General features: G+C 34.8%; 1 protein-coding gene and 2 pseudogenes across 1 annotated transcript; all 3 read right to left on the bottom strand.

Annotated features, from left to right (window-relative positions):
* Positions 1–847: 847 nt before the first annotated feature.
* Positions 848–3,935, bottom strand: LOC125866319 (uncharacterized; annotated as a pseudogene).
* A 369-nt stretch (positions 3,936–4,304) lies between these two features.
* On the bottom strand, positions 4,305–18,016 carry LOC125866318 (uncharacterized). Its single transcript, XM_049546661.1, has 11 exons — positions 17,805–18,016; positions 17,621–17,723; positions 14,334–14,433; positions 10,023–10,131; positions 9,606–9,879; positions 9,259–9,327; positions 8,660–8,728; positions 8,507–8,575; positions 7,918–7,946; positions 7,699–7,787; positions 4,305–4,442 (listed from the first exon to the last, which is right to left on the bottom strand). Exons 5-11 carry the CDS (start codon positions 9,844–9,846, stop codon positions 4,418–4,420), a joined length of 591 nt encoding a protein of 196 aa, XP_049402618.1. The 5' UTR covers positions 9,847–9,879; positions 10,023–10,131; positions 14,334–14,433; positions 17,621–17,723; positions 17,805–18,016; the 3' UTR covers positions 4,305–4,417.
* LOC125863825 (uncharacterized) lies at positions 14,347–16,453 on the bottom strand (annotated as a pseudogene).
* Positions 18,017–22,488: the final 4,472 nt, after the last annotated feature.

Genomic DNA, 22,488 nt, shown 5'->3' with positions numbered 1-22,488 from the left:
CTTCAACAATTGTTGCATGCAATTGTCAATTGTTGGCAAATTGCAATAGCAGCAAATGTTGAAAAACACAATATTTACAAACTTTCGGTGGCACAACTTTGACATATTATGTATGGTGTTGAAATTTGCAATTACAAATTTCGTCTATAAAAGGAGCTCATTAGCTCATTTGTGAGATACACCAATTCACAGAGAAAGAAAAATATAGAGAGTTGTGAGGTTTCCATAGATTATACAAGAAAATAGTCTGTGAAGAAAAATAGAGTGTGAACGATATTTTTAGTAAGGTGGAAAATCAAAAGAGTGTTATTCCTTTGAGTGTGTATACTACAAGAAAAATGACTTTTAACGAAAGGAAATCCGGTTGTTAAAAGACCATATCCACTCATTAAAGGTCTATAACGACCGGGCAAAAAATGGTCGTCACCGGCCGTTAAAAGCTCCGTCGTTAAAGGTTAACGACCGGATTGCATAGCCGGTCGTTAGATACTACTTAGCGACAACGATAAATCCGGTTGCTACATTTACTAACAACGACCACAAATTCCCTTCGTTGATGGTCATTTGGTCGTTAAAACGTTGAACCAGTCGTTACAAGTACTTTTAGTTGTCAGATTCTTTCATTGATTACATTACTTTTACCGACCAAGTTTAAATTCCTTTCGTTGATTTTAATAAATTTAATGACCATGTTTGTTTCACAAATTTAGTTTCAAATAATTATATATAGTTTTTATCCTCAAGCAGTTCCGGTTATTAATATCATTTCTTTTTTTTCACAAGCCATAAAAAATTTAATATAAAATTTCATAATTGTTTTGCCATGAAAGAAGACATACTGAAAAACTTACATATAAATATGTGTTCAACACAATATCTAAAAAACATACATGTTCAACATAAGATCTAAATAACATAGATGTTTGACATAAATATTATAAAACAAACATGTTCGACATCTATCGAATCCTAAAAATTGAGAAAATGAAATAGTTGCATATATAGGTTAAAACGTCTCTAGATCTACACCAACAATAAAAATATAATCTTTCTTTTCAGTTGGCTCCACAATTCTTCAACAACACGTTCTTTAATTTTCATCACATTCTTCATCTGTTAAAAAAAACAATTTGAGGTTAATTCATAACAGAATGCCGGATAGCTATAACTTTTAACTTTTAAAGCATAAATCAATCATTTAATCACCAAAGATCCCAAATCATTAAACACAATATTATATATACCCAAAGAAAGCTATAAAAAAAACTCAACCAAAAGGGGAAATGCATGGGATACTAATTTATAACACAAGACAAACTTCATGGATGGTAAGAAAATACATGGGATACTATTCATTCTCTCGCCTAGAAAGCTTGATCAGTTGATGTTAGAAAATATTCTATGGCTTAAAAGTAACATAAAAAGCATTCCAAGTCTTTTTCCAGATTGCTATCATTTAGACCAAGTGAAGAATATCATTTTTATACAAGAGTCAACATGTTTGACTTGTTACAAGTTGTTTTATAAAGAAATTATATCATATCAACATCAATTATCTCTCTCATTTTTTAGAAGCAAATGTACAATGTATGTTCCATACATCATCTATATTGCTGAAAAGAGAATCCAACAGTGTCTTAGCATTTGGAGAAAGCCACCAGGCTCTACTATTGAACTAGACTACACATAATTCATTCATGCAGTTTAATTTGAAGGACAGGAATACTAAAGGCTTTGAGAAGAATGAGGCTACAATGGAAGATATAACCTGTAGAGTTGCTTGTGTTTGTTGTGTTAGAGCTACTGCACAACCATACTTTTATTAGATAGATGTAGCTTCTACCCAAGAAAGTGATCAAGGATATAAAAACAAACCTGCACGACCTTCTTATGGACACGGACAATAACAATGTCCAGAAGAGCATTGGTGTCATGGGAAACAATATGCAAACCACATGCTGCAGGTTATTCAATATCATAGAACTAAATAAAGCTATATGGCAATACTTAATTAGCAATTGCAGAATGTAGCGAGAAAGGACTGTCTATGGATCTGATGGGTACACAATTATTTTATCAAAAGAAGGGAGATTGAAACTGTCCTCATACCTAAATTTGCATCATCATGGATAGTGAGGAATATATTGGGGTCTGGAGATGTATTGTTACAAGGACAAACTAGTTAGGGTGCTTTGATGGCTGAGTTTGCAAAGGTACATAGGGGAGGCAAGTTCTCTACTTAGAAGATGTATATATACCTATCTCATGACCATATTTTGCAGACTCGAGTAGAAGAGTATTACCTTGAAACATGGAGTGCACCCTAGGTTCAAGTTTATTATGTTGCTGGCTGTCCAAAGAAGACTAGCAAAAGTAGACATGCTTGAAAAAATTAGTATACAAGTGCCACATGACTGTGTGTTTTGTAGTAAAACAGGGAAAACTTTTGATCAGACTTTTATGGGGTAGACTGTGCAGCTGGTTGGGATTTCACAGAGTTATTTTTTACCATGGAATAGAATGGGCTGGGATCAGTGATATTGCAAAAAGAGTGTAGGACGAGCCAAAATTTCTACTAGTGTGTTTGTCATGCTAGTCTATGTTATATAGAGAGAAGCAACAAAATCAGATTCCAAAAGGAAAGAATGTGCCTAGACATGAGCTTGAGGGAGGTCGTGATGCATATTCATCTCCGCGGCTAGCAAAAGGCAAACTGGTTACCTGTACTTCAAAATCTAAATTTGTATCCCTAGACATTTTTACAGTGTAATAAACATAAATTATTCTTGCTTTGTATGTCATAATGAGTAGTAATATGGATAGGCTAGAATGATATATAGTAGTTAGGCCATCACTGCTTTGTTTGTACTAAAGAGTTTGGTTATGAATGAAAAATCCCAGCTAACCAAAAAATATTCTGATTACCAAGAAACAAACATCCAACAGTATAAGAAATGTATCGATGAAAGTAGTATTATCTACTGTGAACCTTATTATGGAGATAAACTAAAATAAGATAACCATTTTTTGCATTTACACAATTCAGAAAGTTCAATAAGTTTATAGATCATTATTCTAAAACTATAACACATTAAAGATTTAACACGCAACACAATTACTAAGGTGAACATGCAGGAAAGGAACTCAGTTCAGAACAAAGGAATACATCCTGATTGAGACAGAGATATGCATAATTATATAAGCATGCAGTCTCGTTCATCATGGAAAGTAGTACAACTAAAGACAGTCTACCCTCTAAAATCAACTTATCATAGAAAGACAGACCACTGCATTAGCAAAGCCCTTATCAAAGATGAGCATTTGTTAATGACATCACTAAATTCATTGAAAAATACACATCATGGAATAGCTAATGAAAAGTTTGCTAACCTGGTAGAGGTGATGAAGGTGATGGATGCTGAAGAACCACTATACTTTCAAGGCGATCATATTTACTCTCTAGAATATCAATATGCTTTTGTAGTGATTCCTTTTCTTTTCGAGTTGTTTTCAGTTCTTCCAACAATGCAGCCTTAGAAGTAGTACCACCTTTCAACTCCTTAGTGGTTATGCCACCACCAAATCCAACTGCATGACTTTTTCATTGAGGTCCAAAGCACCGTTCCACTACCTCAATATTAGTAAGAGACGGTTCAGATTGTACAAGATCTTGAATTTCAGCCTATAAAATACAAGAATGTTTAAAATATTTCACTGAATCAATCCAGAGAGAAAATGTTAAATGAAATTTATTGATAAACATACATATTTTTCATTGGTTTCGGGTTCGACAAGCTCATTTCCCTTTTTACGAGTCTCAAAGAAGATAGTTGCCATGGTTGGTGGATTACCATCTTTTCCTCCCTTAACAATAAAAAAAAGTAAGTACTATAAGATATTTTATACAAAAAGGAGGTTTCCTTGTAGGGTTTCATGATTTATTTACCAGTTCGTAAATAATCTCTCTTATAGACTTGCTACCCGTACGATGAGGCATACACAACTTAGACCTGTTGATTGCGTTTCTTGTACTTGATTCCTGCATTAACAACACAAGCTAAAATTATCACAAGCTTGTTTAATGATTCTATTTTTATTCTTAAATTAACTTTTGTAACTACTTTGCATCCTCTTGATCACAAATGAAATCATTTAATCAAAAGAACTATTCCAAAACATTAATCATATGTGACTTGGAAATAAAATGATATTAATCAATAGCTATTTAATCATACCTTAAACTTTTTAGATAAAAAATATTCCTTGACCAACCATTCCCAATCACTCTTGTCTACTCCTATTGGCACATCTTTTAGAACCTCGTGCAATGACTTGGATTTCATATTCTTGTGTAGCGATCCTCTCCAATTGTTCCAAAGCTTTCTCATATGTTGCAAAACATTATCTCTTTGATCATTCATGTTATCATAGTCAAACTTTTCCTGAAATAGAGAAAAATATCATCAGAATCAGAGAAAGACACCTTTGATTGCAAGTTAATGTTCTTGATTAATGGATTGAAGGGTTGATCTTACATGTCAACTATGTAAGAACTTTGTATGGGGAGGTACTGCAGATCATAGAAAGACACCTTTTACTGTTTGGGATAAGGTGTGCCTCCCATATATAATTTTTGAGGACTATAGGTTAAGGGATGTATGAAATAGAATGAAGCTTCTGTTGGCAAACTACTATATGGAAGGTTTTCAGAATAACTAGACATCCTCTAGGTAACATGGACACATGCAGTGTCTATGAAGTAATATGACAATATATGAGATCTCATACCACCTACAGATTGTTGTTGTTACTGGAGAAAGTTAACGTCTCTAAACACTGGGATGGTTGATTAGTACCAAAAGAGAAAGTACAAGTTGACAAAGAGTGAAACGTACGTAATCAGCTACCAGGAGTCAAGGAGTTATAGGGGTCCAGACCAGTCTTTGGGAAGCATATCTTACTTGGACAAAATTTATGCAACCAAAGCATAATTAAATTTATCCTCTGGTTGGCAAACTAGAACAAGTTGCTTACGAAGGCTTGAATGATGAGACTGAACATGCAGGTGCAAAATACAAATTGTTGTCTATGTTTAACAGGGGTAGTAGAAATTCCTCAACACCGAGTGTGAATGGATTACGACATATTCTGGCTAACTAGACAGAGGTACAAATGATTTAGAAGGATGTCCCACAAAGTTTGAAATGGTGTAGAAGAAAGAAATGGAAGCAAACACAACAGGAAGTCTAGGTAGCAATATGGGGTGTAATGATTTACCACACATGGAAAACCAGTTATTGGAAGATATTAGGGGCATAACTGTGAATACAAGTTTTGCAATTGTACAGATAAAAAAGAGGTGAGAGCTAGAACATCTATTCTGCAAACACAATGGGTGCCACGAGGTGTCAGATTTCACTTAGGAGACTAAATATAGAGTGAATAGTAAGACTGAGGGGGGGAATTTTTTGTTTGTTTTGGTAATAGCTATTCTTAAACAAAGACCATAATAAGGTCTAAACAAAGGCAACATGAAACGACCCCAAAAATGCCCGAAAATGTGCTTCGGAAACACCTATAATTGTAATTTCCATATATCTCAAAATCCGTGCATGATTTCGGAAATTCAACTTCATATTCTTATTCATGGGGTAAAATTGAGTGGGAAATGGGTCTAACCCGAATTTTAGAGCAACCGTATCAAAATTCGAAAATCGCAAAAAATGCGATTTTCAGGGTCAACTTTAAAGAGGCATATCTCTTAGCACATAAGGAACTGGAAGGAGCTCAAACTATCAAAATTAAAGCTCTGTGAGTTAGCTTTCCAACGCAATTTGTTTCACCTCATTCCGAGTTAGGATGAAGGAGTTATGACCATTTTCGTAAAACCTGTCCGGCAGAAAATGCAAATTCCAGTAGCCGAAAACACTGTTCACCCGCCTCAATTTTTTTCTAAGTGTTGGGACGTTTTTTTAAAAAGGGGACATATCCATACTTAGTCATTTAACTTCAAAACATCCAAAAACTCTCTCTAAACCCTCTCCAAAAATTCCACCAAGATCATCAACCAAATTCAAGGATCCCAAGCTTTAATTCCGGATTCAAGATTCAATCTCAAGCAATTCTCCATTCCAATCTTCATCAAGAATTCTCCAAAGTTGAGGTATGTGGGTTGATTGTGGAAACCTTCCTTTCCACAAGTCCAACCATTTATCCTCTATTTTACTTCAAGTTTATGGGTCCTTATGATCATTTATGAACTCTTGAATTATGGAATTATTACTACACATCCTATTATGGTCTATTTTTGTATATTATCATGAAATGGAATGATTATATGATGTTTATGGTTTTCATGCCTCCATGATCAAATTATGAAGGTTGTTATATATGTATATATATATGTATGTTGTTGGTGGGCTGTTTTATATGGATTTTGAAATTGGTTGGACTTAGTACTCTTGAAACACATGATTTTATTTACATGAACAAGTAGCCCACCATATGTTTGATAAAATGCCATTTATAGAATTCTTATGAAATGGAAGGTCCAATGTACGTCCTATGAGTCGGATGATTATATAAGTATTGAAATGATGATGAAATGGATACATGTATATGATTTTCTCTATATAGTGTGTGAGTCGACCAAGCCTAGCTCGGGGGGTTGTAGGCCCGGGTAACCGTATCAAGGGGTTGGTACCTTGGTTGCCTAGTACGGGGGGTAGTAGGCCCGTATAACCGTATCGAGGGGTTTGTACCTTGGTTGCCTAGTACGGGGGGTAGTAGGCCCGTATAACCATATCGAGGGGTTTGTACCTTGGTCCCTAGCTCGGGGGGTGGTAGGCCCGGGTAACCACATTGAGGGGTTTGTACCTCTTTCGCCTCTCCAAGGGGGTGGTAGGCCTTGGAAATACTATATTGATGGTCACTCACTACACATATACTATGCCCTACTAAATATGATTTTTATATAAGCATCATTATACATATCATCTCATTAATATGCTATCTATCGGGTACGATTATGCATTTTGCCTATGATGTCCATCCCTTGTTGCATTGCATTGCATCCCATATACTTAGTACATTCAAACGTACTAACGCATACTCTATGCCTACATGATGTCACCATGTAGGGACCGGAGCACCGCTTGACCCTCGTCCTCCGCGTGGCTAATACGATTTTCTATCAAGGTTATTGGTGAGTCCTCCATTCCGGGGACGTTGCTTATGATCTTTTGCTATGTATAAGACTTTTCCTTTTAGTTATGTTTTGTCTATGAGGGTGAGCCCAGTTGTTTGTCTTGGCCCCCGCTAAAGTACCTATGTTTAGAGGTGGTGTTGGACAAGTTGTGTATTATGTTTGAGCTTGATTCATCTATGGTATTTATGTATCATTTCTTCTTTTTTTTTCTTGCTCCCTTAGTCCCGATTTCCCCCTTGATTATGCTTATCGCTTATGGTCATTTTAATTGCTTCCGCGACCAATGATGTGTAAGATACGCTATGAGGCTTGTTTGGGGTTCCTTCGGGTTCCCCATTCGCCGGTCACGTCTAGGCCCTAGGCTTGGGTCGTGACACAACACCATAATATACTCTAAACAAACGCAAGAAGAAGAGGGGAAAATATTGTTATTATAGTAGCAATAGTATCAAGTCAGGGAAAATAAAAGAGAGTAATGTTGTAATTCTTACTGTAACAGCTGCCCACATATGCTCAAGTTTGTGCTCTTCGATATCCATCCATGAGTGTACCCGCAATGGGCACATATTACGATCACGAACTAGCAAACCCAAGTGTCTAGTAAATGAGGTGTGATTCGACCAAACGACACGATTTTGATAGAAAGTGACTTTTAACTTTTCTCCAGGTCTTAATCGCAAAACTTTCTTACAAATATTTGTTCCCCTCACCTTGGTTGTCCTATCATATTCACATGGACCTGCAAAATTTAAAGTAAGTCAACTGTGCTCTTTGATATAAATTTGATCTTTAGTGCTAAGCCATCAAAAGAATATGGAGAATACTCCAGTAGTTAAGTTTTAGGTGTCAACTTTTGAAATTATTACTGTATACAATGGTTTGGTCTTTTTAGATCTATAAGACCAAATATGCTAAATAACACTCTATCTGGTTTTCGACAAGTACCCATCCACAATTCCAATCCAAGTGAAAACTAGACAAAACAGGCAGAACATAGCCCATTGCAAGAGATAAGGCCTCAAGTTGCCAAAAAAAAATGTGATACAGAAAGGGGCAACTAGCAGTGGAATAAATTTTGGAAAGCTTAAGATTCCAAATCAGTGACTTTTAATTTTTAGAAACTTTCATTCAGAAAATCACAATTGATGAATCAAGAATCGGTGGAGGTTAATATGGTTAGGACTAGTGGAAAAAAACATAATGAAGCATCAAATGTCAAATACATAGGAAAAATAAATTTTCAGCTATTTTACTAGTAACATCAAGAAAAGAAAATATCACACGGAAGAAAATACATACTAGTTTCATTTCTCGTAGCATTTTCAGCCAGTTCAATCACTTTTTTAGCCTTTTTAGACTTTAATAGACCTGCAAATTATAATATTAAAACAAGATAAAATTTCAAGCCAACTAACAACAACAAAGAATTACTCAAAAGAAAGTAATATATACTAGTATCACTTCTCTGAACATCTCGATACACTTCAGTCATTTTTTCTGCCTTATCATATCCAACTGGACCTGCAAAGTTTAAAGTAAGTCAACTATGCTCTTTGATATAAATTGATCATTAGCGCCAAATAATCAAAAGAATTTGGAGAATGATCCAGTAGTTACGTTTTAGGTGTCAAGTTCTCAAATTATTAATGTATACAATGGTCTGGTGTCTATAAGATTGTAAGACAGAATATCCAAAATGCCATGCTATCGGATCACTAAATTTCCTTTGTCTGTGAGAGGTACCAATCCATAGTTCCAAACCAAGGGACAACTAGACAAAGCAGGCAGAACAAATGTGAGAATCCCCACAAAAAACAAAATGTGATACAGAAAGGGGAATGGACACAATCTAAGAAAGATGTTGCTGAAGCAGGATTGCAATTCTTCCAGAATGGAGAGTTACTGAGACAAATAACTACTAATATTGCCCTTATCTCGAAGGTCCTTGTTCCTGAAAATGCTAGTCATATACTAACATATCTATTTCCTAGGGAAGCGAGTCATAGATAATTTGTTTGCTGCTTTATAGGTAACAACAAGAAAATACTTACTATTTTGATTTCCCTTGGAACCTTGAGCCACTCCAACCACTTTTTTTGCTTTTCTAGATTCAAACGGACCTGCAAATTTAAGTGCAAGTAAAAAAAATCAAGACTTCAACTCAACTAACAAAAAGAAATTGCACAAATACAATAAAATAGTAGTATCACTTCTTTGGGCAACTCGAGGCACTTCAATCACTTTTTTTGGACTTATCGAATTCAAATGGACCTGCAATTTTTATGGAAGTCAACCAAAATAAGAAATTTATTCCCATTAGTAACAAAAAGAATACAAAGGAGATTAAGTAGAGAAAGCTAAGCAAAATTTCTTGATCAAACAAATTAACCAAACTAACTCTTTTGCAAATGATCACTTCTTTGAGTATCTCGAGTCACTTCCGTTTCTAGAAAGAGGGTGTCATTGTCTTCCATTGGATTAAAATCAGGAGGCACAGGGATACTTTTCTTTGCTGGCTTATTTTGACTGGAAGTTGTTGTAGTATTTTTATTTTTGCCAATCATAGTCCTTTTTTCAGCATTAATCCTTAAGCTTTGTCCCTGACCCCTTGCATCACTGGTCAACGTGTATTGATTCATTTCAGCTTCTTGATGGAGGGGAGCATTGTCTTCCTTTTCCTCAAAACAAAGATGCACATGGAAACTATTATCTGCTAGCTTATTCAACTTAGAAGTTGTTGTGTAGTAACTTCTATTTTTGGCAATCGGAGTCCTTCGTTCAGCATTAACTCTGATAGTGCTCATAGATTTCAAACTTTGACCTAGTCCTTTTGCTAAGGCACCTGGCTGAATGAGTTCATGCTTGGGAATTTTTGAAGCTTGTCCCATTTCATACTTTAGAGTTTTTGAGGGATTCATGTCAACCTAGTTAATACAAAAAAAAAATAAGAGAAAAATCTTCCAAACAAAAGTTCAAATAGGTTAGGAAGTTTTTCATAAGAATAAATGTGAATTGAAAACACATTCAAAAAAGAGACAGATATACATGTAACATAGGTTCCTAACATGAACCATTACTACTATAGTAAGATCAAGATAACATTAAAGACCAAGTGCATCAAACAAATTTTCATAGAAATACTATAAAGAATCATTACCATAAAAAAATTAATAAAGTAACGGAAGCATGACAAAGCTCCAAACCTTTATGAGTTCTTTTTCTTTTCACTTGTGTAGAGTTATCTAACTCTTCTAAGTCATCATCATTTTTTTCCAAATTATCAAAATAATCACGAGGTTGAACCTTTTGCACTATGTGCCAACCTTTATTGGAATGATCGATAGCATAAAATACTTGTGATGCTTGGCTAGCTAATACAAATGGCTCATTTATTTTCAAATATCGCCGACGGTTAACACTTACAAATCCATATTCATCCATTTTAACTCCCCTCTTTTGATCATACACATCAAATCACATACATCGGAATAAAATCACTCTTCTTCCCCCAACAAATTGTAATTCAAGAACCTCGGTTAACTCGCCATAGTAATCCATATGGTTTTGCTCTTCACCGGTCTCACCTTCTACAACCACTCCACAATTTTGAGTTTTCAAATATTGATCATACTCTTTCACATGAAGCCTATATCCATTAACAATATGGCCTTTGAATCTTGTGACATATGTCATAGGGCCACGTGATAAAGATAGCAAATCTTCCATTCTCTTACTATCATCATGTTTGTATAATCCTACAACCTAACAACATCAAATAGCTTTTTAGAAAACAATATTTACATACTTGATTTAAGAAAACTTATTAATTTCTACTCACCTTTTTTTGTAACCAACTAATGAATTTTCTATTCCACTCCATAACTGAACTTTGTTGAGACGTCTCACTATAAATTTGTGAAACTTCTCTAACAAATAATTAAAGTTTTACATGTTATTTTAAATTAAACATATAGATAAGGTATAAATAAATTATTAGATTAAATCAATACTTACTCGAGAAATGGTTGAATTTCATCATAGTTCTTCAAAATATAAAAATGTGCGCCCTCCATATCGTTTGAATCAAGTTTGTCTGGTGTGCTACCCTTTAAACTCTTTCCAGGTTCACAAAATATTGTTAAACCACCCTCAGATTCAATTACACCACCATCATAATTTCTCTCTGGACAATTAAACTTTATCTTTATTGTATTTAAATACCTTGAACATAAAGTTATACATTCAACTGCTATATATTCCTCTGCAATCGAACCTTCAGGGTGAGCCATATTACCAATAAAACACTTCAAAAAGTGTAGGTATCTCTCTATTGGATACATCCATCGATATTGAATTGGTCCGGCAATCATAGCTTCATCGGATAGATTTATAGACAAGTGCACCATAACATCAAAATATGCAGGAGGGAACACCTTTTCTAACTTGCACAATGTTATTGGAATTTGAGCTTCTATTTGTTCCAACTCCTCTACGCTCAAACATTTTTCTCCAAGCATTTTGAAAAAAATAGACAACTCAATAAGTGGTTCAGACACGGATTTGCAAAGCATACCACACCTGGCAAGAGGGAGTAAATGTTGTAGAATTATATGACAATCATGACTTTTAATCCTGAAATTTTTTTATCCTTAAGGTTGACACATTGAGAAATATTTGAGGAAAATCCATCTGGGACCTTTAAATTCTTCAAAAATTTGAGAAACTTATGCTTATCTTCATTAGATAATGTGTAAGATGTTTTTGGCAACTCATATTTATCTCCATTTTGTATTGGATGCAATTCTTTTCGTATTTTCATTTGTTGTAAATCCAATAGAGTACTCAAGGTGTCTTTTGTTTTCCCTTTGACATCTAAGATTGTCCCTAAAATACTGTCACATATATTCTTTTCAATGTGCATCACATCAAGATTATGTCGCAACAATAAGGTTTTCCAATGTGGAAGATCAAAGAATATACTTTTCTTATTCCAATTATCACTCCTTTTCTTGTGTGATATTTTAATCTTCTTTTGTGGATCCTTTGTTAATGGTAACCCATCTAAATCAGCAACCTGATCAAGTATAGCATCACCGGACAACATTTCAGGCGGTAGCCTGTGCTCAATAATGTTTCAAATGACGCTTTATCATTTCTCCATTTGTGACTAAGAAGAAGATAGCGTCTATGGCTCATATAACACTANACAAAGATGCATTTAACGTAAAATTCTTTCTAGTTGATGCATCGAATGTCTCGACCCCACTTTCCCATAATTCATTCAACTCCTCTATCAAAGGTTGCAGATAGACATCAATTGCATCACCAGGACTCTCTGTGCCAGGTATAAGCATTGACAAAATAAAGTTCTCTTGCTTCATGCAAAGCCAAGGTGGCAAATTATAGGGAATAAGTATCACGGGCCAAATGTTGTGCGGAGTTTTTGACATTCCAAATGGTTGGAAACCATCACTAGCAAGTCCAAGTCGTACATTACGAGGCTCAGCAGCAAAAGATGGGTGAAGCTCATCAAATTTTTTCCATGCCATTGAATCAGCTGGATGCCTCATTACTCCATCATCAACTCTTTTGTGATGATCCCATGACATCAAATGAGATGTCTTTGAGCACATAAATAGTCTTTGAAGCCTTGGCTTTAGAGGAAAATAAAATAAAATCTTGCATGGTATCTTTTTTCCTTTTTTCAATTTTGTTTCCCCACTATGTTTACCATCCTTCCATCTAGATACACCACACACTTTGCAAGATTGAAGACAAATATTATCCTTCCAATATAACATGCAATCATTCTTACATGCATCAATCTTCTTATAAGAAAGCCCAAGATCTCAAATTACCTTCTTTGCCTCATTATATGAATCCGGCAAGTTTGTTCCATCCAACAATAAATCATCTTTCAAAAACTTCAACAACATCGTAAATGACTCATTACTCCAATGACCAATACTTTTAAGGTGAAGCAATTTAACCAAAGTAGAAAGCTTAGAAACTTTTGCACTTTCATATAATGGTCGATCAAGATCTTTCAATAGCCTATAAAATCTTTTTACTTCATCATTTGGTTCCTCCTCCAGCAAATCACCAGCACTATTATTCATATTATCTCCATTAAAATTGGGGTACAAATCTCTCAGCAAACCATCTATTTCATCCTCACCATCATCCTCTTCAATGTCATTATCATCTATTTTTTCAAAATTTGATTGTTCTTCACTTGACATCTCCCCATGGTGATACCAAAGAGTATAACTTGGTATTATCCCATGTACTATTAAATGTGACCTAACTACAACACGTGTTCAAGAAGTTGCATTACCACATTTAATACATGGACAACGTATCAACTGTGGTTCTCCTAATTTTGTAAAAGCATAATCCAAGAAAGTCTCCACCCCATCTATATAAGCACTAGCAAGTCTGTCTTTAATGAGTTCCATCCATTGTTTATTAGGCACCATTTTCTCCATGCATGTAAATAGATATAATAATACATTAGTATAACAACAAAGTAGTACTAATTAGATATTTACTTTTAGAGTTATAGATTCATACACGATAGATGCATATAGTTATATATGTATTATATTTCAAAATAATAATTTTTGCATGTATATTCTAATTAAACATCAATAGTAAAAGACCAAATAGTTTCTACGTTTATGGTTATGAACTGGATATACAAAGCAGGCTCATAACAAATTTATAAAATTATCAACAAAGTTTAGAGAAGTTCTACAATCTAATATAATTATATTTATACAAGAGTATGTAAAGACTAAAGAAAAAAATGTGAAATATTTTATATTTTTTAATTTGTAGCATTTAAATTTTGTTATGGTTGTGCATTTTGTTATTACCTATATTGAACACATCAAAGTTTTGATAGTGCGTGATAGTTCAACATTTCACGATGCTCATACCATTGTTCAAAAACCGATGGAACACAATAAAAGATCGCAACCAACAGTTACCTCTTAAAATGGCCAATAAAACTAAATTAAAATACATAGCAAAACAAATGACCACAAAATTGAGACAAATACTTGGAATATTTTCAAAAATACACCAGTAAAGAAGAAAAGTTTAGAAAAAGAGAAAAATGTACCTTACAGAAGAAATTAACAAAGTGCCTTCAAAAGAATAGTTTTGGAGACACTTTCAACAACAATAACAAGAACCACCACCGACAGATTTGTAATCAAAGCCTACAACAACCAAAAAAGAAATATGTGAACATGAGATACACTTTACAGAAAAGAAAATATGAAATACAACAAAGAAACTACAAAAAAAAAATCAACAAGCCACATGAAACCACATAGACATAATTTCAGTATAGTCTTTCCAATAATGTATATTTCCTATTTCAAAGAGTTCATCTAATTTCAATGAAAGAAAAAATACATAGAGAAAAGAAAGGATGTGTTAACCTTAAGTGTAGCATACAAGAAATATGGTCATCACAGCGTGGAATTTGACTTTCTGGAGGCTACTTAATGATTGGGAAATAACATGGGTAACAGAACTGCTAAATTTGTTAGGTGAATTCCCTGGTACTAACATGGATGAAGATAAAATTGATATGGGATATAACATGTTGTGAATGGGATCATGGAGATTTGAAAACTTCAATGTTCATTTGTTACCTATCGAAGAAGGTTTATGGGTGACTAGAATGACACAGAGAGGCAGTGAGTTTGGAGCTTCAGGGAAAACAAACCACTGGATTGTCAAAGAAGATGATACATAGGGAAAGAACATGTATTCACGGTCAGAACTCCACATGAAAAACTTCTTTAAGCATAGGTATTGATTTAGTGCTATCTGATATATTATATACAACACTTTTACCACATCAGAAATTATATTAAACAAAGATATAAATTTTTTAATCGTTAGCAGGCTAATGATTTTGAACAGTAAATAGAAGAGTTTAATCTTACTAATAGTACCACATACTATTAAATTTTGAAACTTGACGCACCCAAAGCCATGGATCTCCAGAAGTTGTCACCCGGGCCAATAGTTGATTCTTAGGAAATGACAATGCTGGAAGAGGAATAAAAAATCAAAGCGAGAAATTGGATAAACAAGAATTGTATTTAATGGAGATGCTAGCGGAGAGTGATTTATGGATACTGACAGATTTGGCTTATTCATCAACTAAAACTTATTTGGAAGGGTAAGGCAACAACTACACTAAATCAGATACCAAATGAAGGAAAAAAAGAGAGTTGAAGATGCTGGCAAAAAGGAAAGGGGAATTCCAGCTAATGATTACAATGATGATAACCTTTATAGACTAGTAAAGGTATAGACAAAGAGGTTTTGATATAGCAACATTAAGATGTTGCTATCACTCCTTATCAGAACATAATTTATTTATTACTTAACAAAAAAATGATTGAATACATTTCTAGGACACCATTCCTACAAATACAAGCAAAAGACTCATCTGCACCAGAAAAACCACAAGATCCACTACTATCCTCACAGTTCTTGCAAGACTCATTAACATAATATGAATCATTACACAGCAAAGAAATCCCAAACTCCCATTTCATAGGATCCAAAACCATATATCGATGAATACGAAGAACACAGAAGCCTAGCCAAGTTCAAACCATAACCTGAACCAATAGGAACTGGTGGATCAGAAACACAACATGTTGAAATTGGATCATTTGGTTCTAATCCAATCCCAATCACCCTTTTACAGGAATACATTCCCTTGCACACATTTGAACCTGAACCACTATCACACAAGTCCTGTTTTGGATCAAACACAGCAGATGTTGTTGAACACCCTAGTAAAACAAACATGTTTTGTTTCATAATAATAAAGGGAGTTGAATCATCATGATCCAACGTAAAACTGCCTGAATTCTGCATTGAGGAACATGTTGACATAATAGGGTCACTTAAAACAAATGTGTTGGTTGAGTAGTCTAGTGAGGATATTGTGTAAATGCCAGAGGTAGTGGAAAATTGAAGAACTCCAGAAGTAGTGGAAAATTAAAGAACTCCAGAAGTACTGCATTTTATGAATCTTGAAAATAGAGGGTGTCCACAACCAAAACCAGAACCAAAAGGATATTTTAGGGCAATGTTGCCATATTTATCAGTATATGAACCATTTAGTGTGATGATACTAGGAACAGATTCAAGCGGATGAATTAGAAGAAATGAAAGAAACAAAAGAAAGATTTTGTTAGAACATGACATAATGAAAGGTATGGAAAGAGAGTGATTTGAGTTACTAATGAATGTGGAAAGTGAACCTATTAAGTGTGCCAGACGAAACTCTCTGGTTTTGAATTGATATAGAGCTTAAGAAAGAAAACACAAAACTTTTGAATATTATGGTCTTAAACCAAAAGATACATAGAATGTGTTAAGATATCCTTTATTTTTGTGATCATAGACATGTCACGTGGATACTTGAAACTAAAGAGTTGCTAAAAAAGAAAGACTAAAGAGACGTTATTGTTGAAACGAACTCAAAAGAAAAGTAAGAAAAACAAAATTTGAGTAAGTTTGGTATGCTCTATTTGGTGGAGGAGTAATATTTTCAAATCTCCTTTAAAGAAGAGCCAGATTTTTACTATGCGGCAAAGCTGAAACAAGGCTTCCAGCAAGTGAATATTGTATTCTGCCAAGTTTTCAAAGTTTGCACAATGAAAATTCAACCATTTCTTATTCCATACTCTGATGGGAAAATTCAAGATGTATCCCTGCTCTTGTAGATGATACAAAATAATCATAAAGTAATAAAGCAACACAGATACAACAAAACCAATAAAACTAAGGCCAAATTTCTTACATTACACTTAGGTGTAACAAAAATAATCTTTTTTTGTAAGTTAGAGAATTAAAGTTACCATAGATAAGCAAAAAAACTATATAGAATTGCTCCTTGCTACATTTTTTTGCAAAGATTATAAAGCGTCTTATGTACATAGAAGGTCAGGTCCTCAGCCACTCTTTTGGTTATTGAAAAGATAGTATTTTGAATTCATATTAGTTGTACAACTTTACATTGTTGAAACCAGAACAATAACAAATATAATGAAACAAGAATAAGAAAACCTAATCTCTGTTGTTTACATCAAAATTTATAACGGAAATTTTGTCCTAGAAATTATGTGACTAACAAATTTATTCAATAATTTCATTATTGCGACTTCTTTTGATTACCAATCTAGGCAACCAACAGTACACACATCAATACCCACAAACGTATGCCTGCAATAATTACTAGTATACATAATTTAAGAGCATGTGCACAAAAAACCTACTGAAAAAACTAATGAATCATAAATCATAAACACAAAAATGGTCAAAATCAGAATTTCCACATAACAATTCATAGTCAAAACAATCTAAACTCACTTTGAAGAGAAGGAAAGTCCAAGAATATGTCAAGTTACTATCACACGCAGCAAAGACCAGCAAAACTCAGGTGAAATTTGAAGTAAAAAGGAAAAGCCAACTTCTGCAATTAGAAAAAATAGACATTGATTTCCTTTATAAAGAGCTTCAACAGAGAGCAATAGCTTAATTTTCGCAAACAAACCTGGATTTTAGGAATGGTACCACTATTATTGTGGTCTGTTTTGCTAATTTTTCTCCAACAAATCTCTTTTGAACTGGAACTGAAGAGTCACTCTGATTAAGGATTTGAGTTATTCACTCCCTTAGGTATCTCTATTTCTAACGGAGAAGATGGAAGACACGTTTTGGAGAAACATACGCATCCTTTCGGAGGGGTGGGGGAGTAGGTGTGCGTGAGCTACTGCGGAAAAATCGAGATCTACTCTTTCATTAGGTGTTCTTACGGAGTGATGGGATAGTGTGAGACCAGAAGTAGGGTGTGGGGCTAATGAGAGACTAGCAGTAGGGGTGGGGGGGGGGGGGGTAAGGGGAGTATAATAAGTCTTTTGTGAAACATATAAAAGGGGAAAGTAAAAATATGTGTCAAATTTTTATTATTAATGTCTGGCTATAAAAACAAATTGAGGTCTGACTATTGTTACCTTACTAATACTACATTAAAATAGTCTTTTAACGACTGGAAAAAAAATTGACGTTATAAATATACTTATAACGACCGGAATTATATTCTATTGCCTTTTCTTCTGAATAAAAACTGCTACCAAACATAGTGAAAATAATACAACTTTTAATACATGAATAAAATGGAATCTTATACTGTAACCAAACGGCCCCTATGTGTATACAATCCGCTTTAGAAACCGAACAAATGTAAACTAATTTTCAGCCTTGTATATCTTATGTTTCAACCTGTATATCATGTATTCTAAGTGTATACCGACCATTTTTGGACTTTCCGAGACGTGTATCAGCTTTCAACCTTGTAATTATGCTTTCATTCCTAGTATATCAGTTTTTCTTTCTTCCGAATTAAAGGGATTGACTCGAATAGAGGTTTTTGAGCCTCCAAGGCTCCAAAAAAAGATGAAGGGGGAAACTTTGAGTCCGAATGGAGTCCAACAGTTCACATGCATCATAAAAAGAGACATGTAAGAGTCAATTTAAGCTATTGTGGAACATGAAATTTCTAATAGTTTATGCTACTGCTAATAATCAACATGCACTTTAATACAGTTTAAATCATATAATCATTTGAAAGCATCAAAAGAAGAAATAGGGAAAGAGTTTTAGCATTCTGATAAGGAGATGACGCCAAATATGGAAGAGCAATCACTTTAATTGTTAACTTATCATGCCACCTACTCATGGTATGACTAAAATGAAACTAGCATTTTCGAACATACTGGACATTAAGCAGTGTCCAAAATTAACACAATACAAACATTTTTCTCAATTAGAATTGGAAACAAAGGAAGAGAGGCTAGACATGATCAGGTAAGAGACTAAGAACATTTAAACAAACATGAACCGGATTATGACATCTTAAAGATAATAATCGATTACTTCCAAACATAAAACCATGAATCACCATTTATAAAAAAAAAATCATCACATTGGGACTAAACATAGGTATCGACTATGAAATTTAAACAAAATTTGAGTGAAACAGACAACAAGCTGATTTTAAAGAATTAGATAAGAAACAGTTAAGCGAATTACCAGAAAGAGAACTTGGAAATAATATAATATTCACCTCTACTGGTATTAATCCAAATATGAGACCTTAATAAGTAAAAGTCATTACTAAGTCAGACCTTATGGCAACAAGGCAAACAACGACAAAGATTACACGCCACATTCATTAAGACAACATATTAATACCACAATAGCTGATTCTATGGTTCTGCACCTATTTAGAGACAACAATAATCAACAATAAATAATAGAGGGCCTGATGCTTGAAGGTAGAGTAAGGTAAAGACAGTCATAGGTTTGACAACAAGTAGTGAGCAATTTTTGACCAAAAATTAGACAGCATGAAGGCATAGAGTTGATTCAAACACAACGCACTAAGTAGTAGGACAATCATGGGATTTAAAAGTGCTAGAAAAATAAGCTACTGCATCCGATAAACAATAGATAATATAACATACAAGTACAACATCCATATTAACTAGTTTTGAGATTCTGCCCTTACTTTGAAAAGAAAATGACATTAACAGTCGCATGCATTTTTGTTCTCAGATTGGTTGGTTTGAGTCTATAGAGCCTACAATGTGTGGTACAAACTTGATTCAGGAGGCTTTGTAGCAGGTGAGGGTGATTCAGGATACACTTCAGACAGCTTATAGTGTGCACATGAGTTATGGTGATCGTAGGCGGCAACCATTGAGGTTTTCAGTTGGTGATGAATTTTCCTCCTTGTGTCTCCCATGAAGGGCGTGATGAGATTTTGGAGGCAGGGAAAGCATAGCCTCAGGTAAATTGGGCCTTTTGAGATTCGTCGGACAGTTGGAGAGGTTGCTTATGAGTTAGATTTTCCTTCTATGTCTTACATACCCATGTTTCAATGATGCACCAGTATGCTCCTAATAAGTCACATGTGATTAAGTATGATTCAATAGAGTTGGATGATCGCTTAACCTTTGTGGAAGAGCCACTTGTCATTCTTACCATAGATGTGCGGCGGTTGTATTCGAGAGTCATTCTTGTTGTTAAGGTCCATTGGAGTCATTGTCTAGTCAAAAAGGTTACCTCAAAGACCGATCATGAGATGCGGGAGCAGTTTCCTGCGTTTAAGACTTTAGGTACTTGTTGAGTACTCTTACTTTCGCGGATGAACGTCATTTTTAGTAGTGAATTTTTCAATGAACTCTAGTTCATTTTAGTTGTTATACCTCCTATTCGTAGTTTAGATCTATCCTGTAGTGACCCTAACTCATTTATGACTTGCTAGGACTGACAGTTCGGTAACTTGGTTGTTCATTTAATTTTTATGCGAGTTTTAGTGTTTGGAGATTTTAAACATTGTACGGTCATTTTTATCAGAAGTTAATGAAGATGACCTCAAAATTGAAATCTAACAAATCCATTAGCTCTGTAAAGGTCATTTTAGGCTAGTAAGATAGTTTGAATGACTCTCGAGGATTTCAGTGTGAGTCTTTGCAATTAGGCATTTTAACTTTCAAGTTGAGGCCTAAGTTAGACTTTAAGAAACATTCTGAAACGAGCTCAGAGAAGAATTTCTTCAGTGTTGTTAGCTCCAAAACATTTAGTTTTGTCTATGATAACCACTCATTTAGATCTCGAGGCTTCCGAGCTAATTCCAATTCCCTTGGTGAATTTTGGCTTATATAGGTAATTGGGTGTAGGACCCTCTTTGCATCGAGAGGACCTCAGATGGGAATTTTAATGATTTCATTAAGTCCAAAATACCATTTCTGATGAAGTAGCATATATCGTTTGCGCCCACGAGGTTCCAAACATGTCCTGGGCACCCCGTCAAAGTTTTGGAGCCTTAGCACTTGTGTTGTAGGTTGAAGCATACCCGTATCCACGCTCCAATAACTGCGTTTGTGGATGGCAGGACCATTCCAGGTGCATTCATGTGCGGGCACCATGTTCACAGACAACACCTTGCATGGGCGTTCGCTCAACCGCCTTGCGCATTCGCGTTGTTCAGCCGTCTGGCCTATTTAAGGCTATTTAAGGTTGGTCACGAAGACACCATTGTTAATTTGAATTTTTTCCATTTCTCTCTCGATTTAACTCCTTTTTGTGATTCAAAGTTCCATGCGCTCGTAATTGTCAGGGCTACATGGTAAAGTTATTAGATTATGTCTTTGAGATTCTGTTCGAGGTGAATTCGATGCGAAAGCTTTTGCCTTTTACCTTTTAATTTTATTTTTCATTGTGTTGTCCTGTTAGCTGATTTTCCATCCGCGAATTGTGTCCTATTTTAGGACATAAGTTCAAGGCATAAGTTAGGACCTTTTGACGAAGTCAATTCTAGAATTTTCGGCACAGATCCAACGATTCCCATTTGAGTCTAAAATTTGGTTAGTTTGTATTTTAGGTGATTTTAGTGTCTTTATGACTCTGTTGGTATTGTGATCCTAATTTTGATAGTGTGACAACATTAGGAGGATATTCAGAAAAGAAAAGATTTGGCCTTGTGATTTGGAGCACACGTGATTGCTCTATATGTAGGGTCTAACTTCCTTTCTATCTAGATTGAGCACAAATGTGTAAAATCAAGAAAATGAGTGTGAATTGGCGACAAGTACCTAGTTACTCCTTCTTTTCATGCTAGATACCATGATTTAGAGTTGATTATCGTTATTTCAATGGTAGTACCATGGTGGTAAAGGTTGTATGTGTGTTGTAGCATGCTATATGATTTACTTGTTTGATTACCTCTTTTGGAGCATCGTTTCGCCTTAGTCTAGGATAGACTAGTGTTGCCTAAGACCCATGCACCTTGTGAGTATCTTATGTCTCCGATGTCTTTTTAGATGGACTAGGTCCTTATAAACTGGAATACCATACTTGGGTCTGATAGTATGAGCCTTATCTTAGTGATTTATGCTTTTTGTTAGCCTTTCCATCTATTTTCCCTTTTTTGGGGCTCCGATGTGTTACACGAGATAGTGTGCTCTCTCGAGATTGGAGTGCTTATGGCTTTGAACCTTTTATGATATCATTGAGAGTGGATGTTGATCCACGATGGCTTAGAGCCAACTTGAGATCCTTTTTGTAGCTGATATGCGCCATGGTACTCTTGCTAGATGGACGACTGACCCCCCTAGGAGTGGGCTAGCTGGTTGGACGGATTGGATATCTCAAATCCTTTACAGAGTTGATAC

The sequence above is a fragment of the Solanum stenotomum genome, chromosome 5 (assembly GCF_019186545.1).
Source record: "Solanum stenotomum isolate F172 chromosome 5, ASM1918654v1, whole genome shotgun sequence".
Classification (NCBI taxonomy): domain Eukaryota; kingdom Viridiplantae; phylum Streptophyta; class Magnoliopsida; order Solanales; family Solanaceae; genus Solanum; species Solanum stenotomum.
Note: the sequence above shows the minus strand (reverse complement) of the source record. Positions and strands in the feature narration are given on the sequence as shown.

What these genes read in the sequence shown, in the direction of transcription:
- LOC125866318 (XM_049546661.1), bottom strand. Translation starts at nt 9,846, where the DNA reads ATGAATCAATACACGTTGACCAGTGATGCAAGGGGTCAGGGACAAAGC. An exon ending in TTCCAAGGGAAATCAAAATA is followed by an intron (nt 8,729 to 9,258) that starts GTAAGTATTTTC and finishes TAAACTTTGCAG; the next exon opens with GTCCAGTTGGATATGATAAG. An exon ending in ATATGTGGGCAGCTGTTACA is followed by an intron (nt 4,443 to 7,698) that starts GTAAGAATTACA and finishes TCTCTATTTCAG; the next exon opens with GAAAAGTTTGACTATGATAA.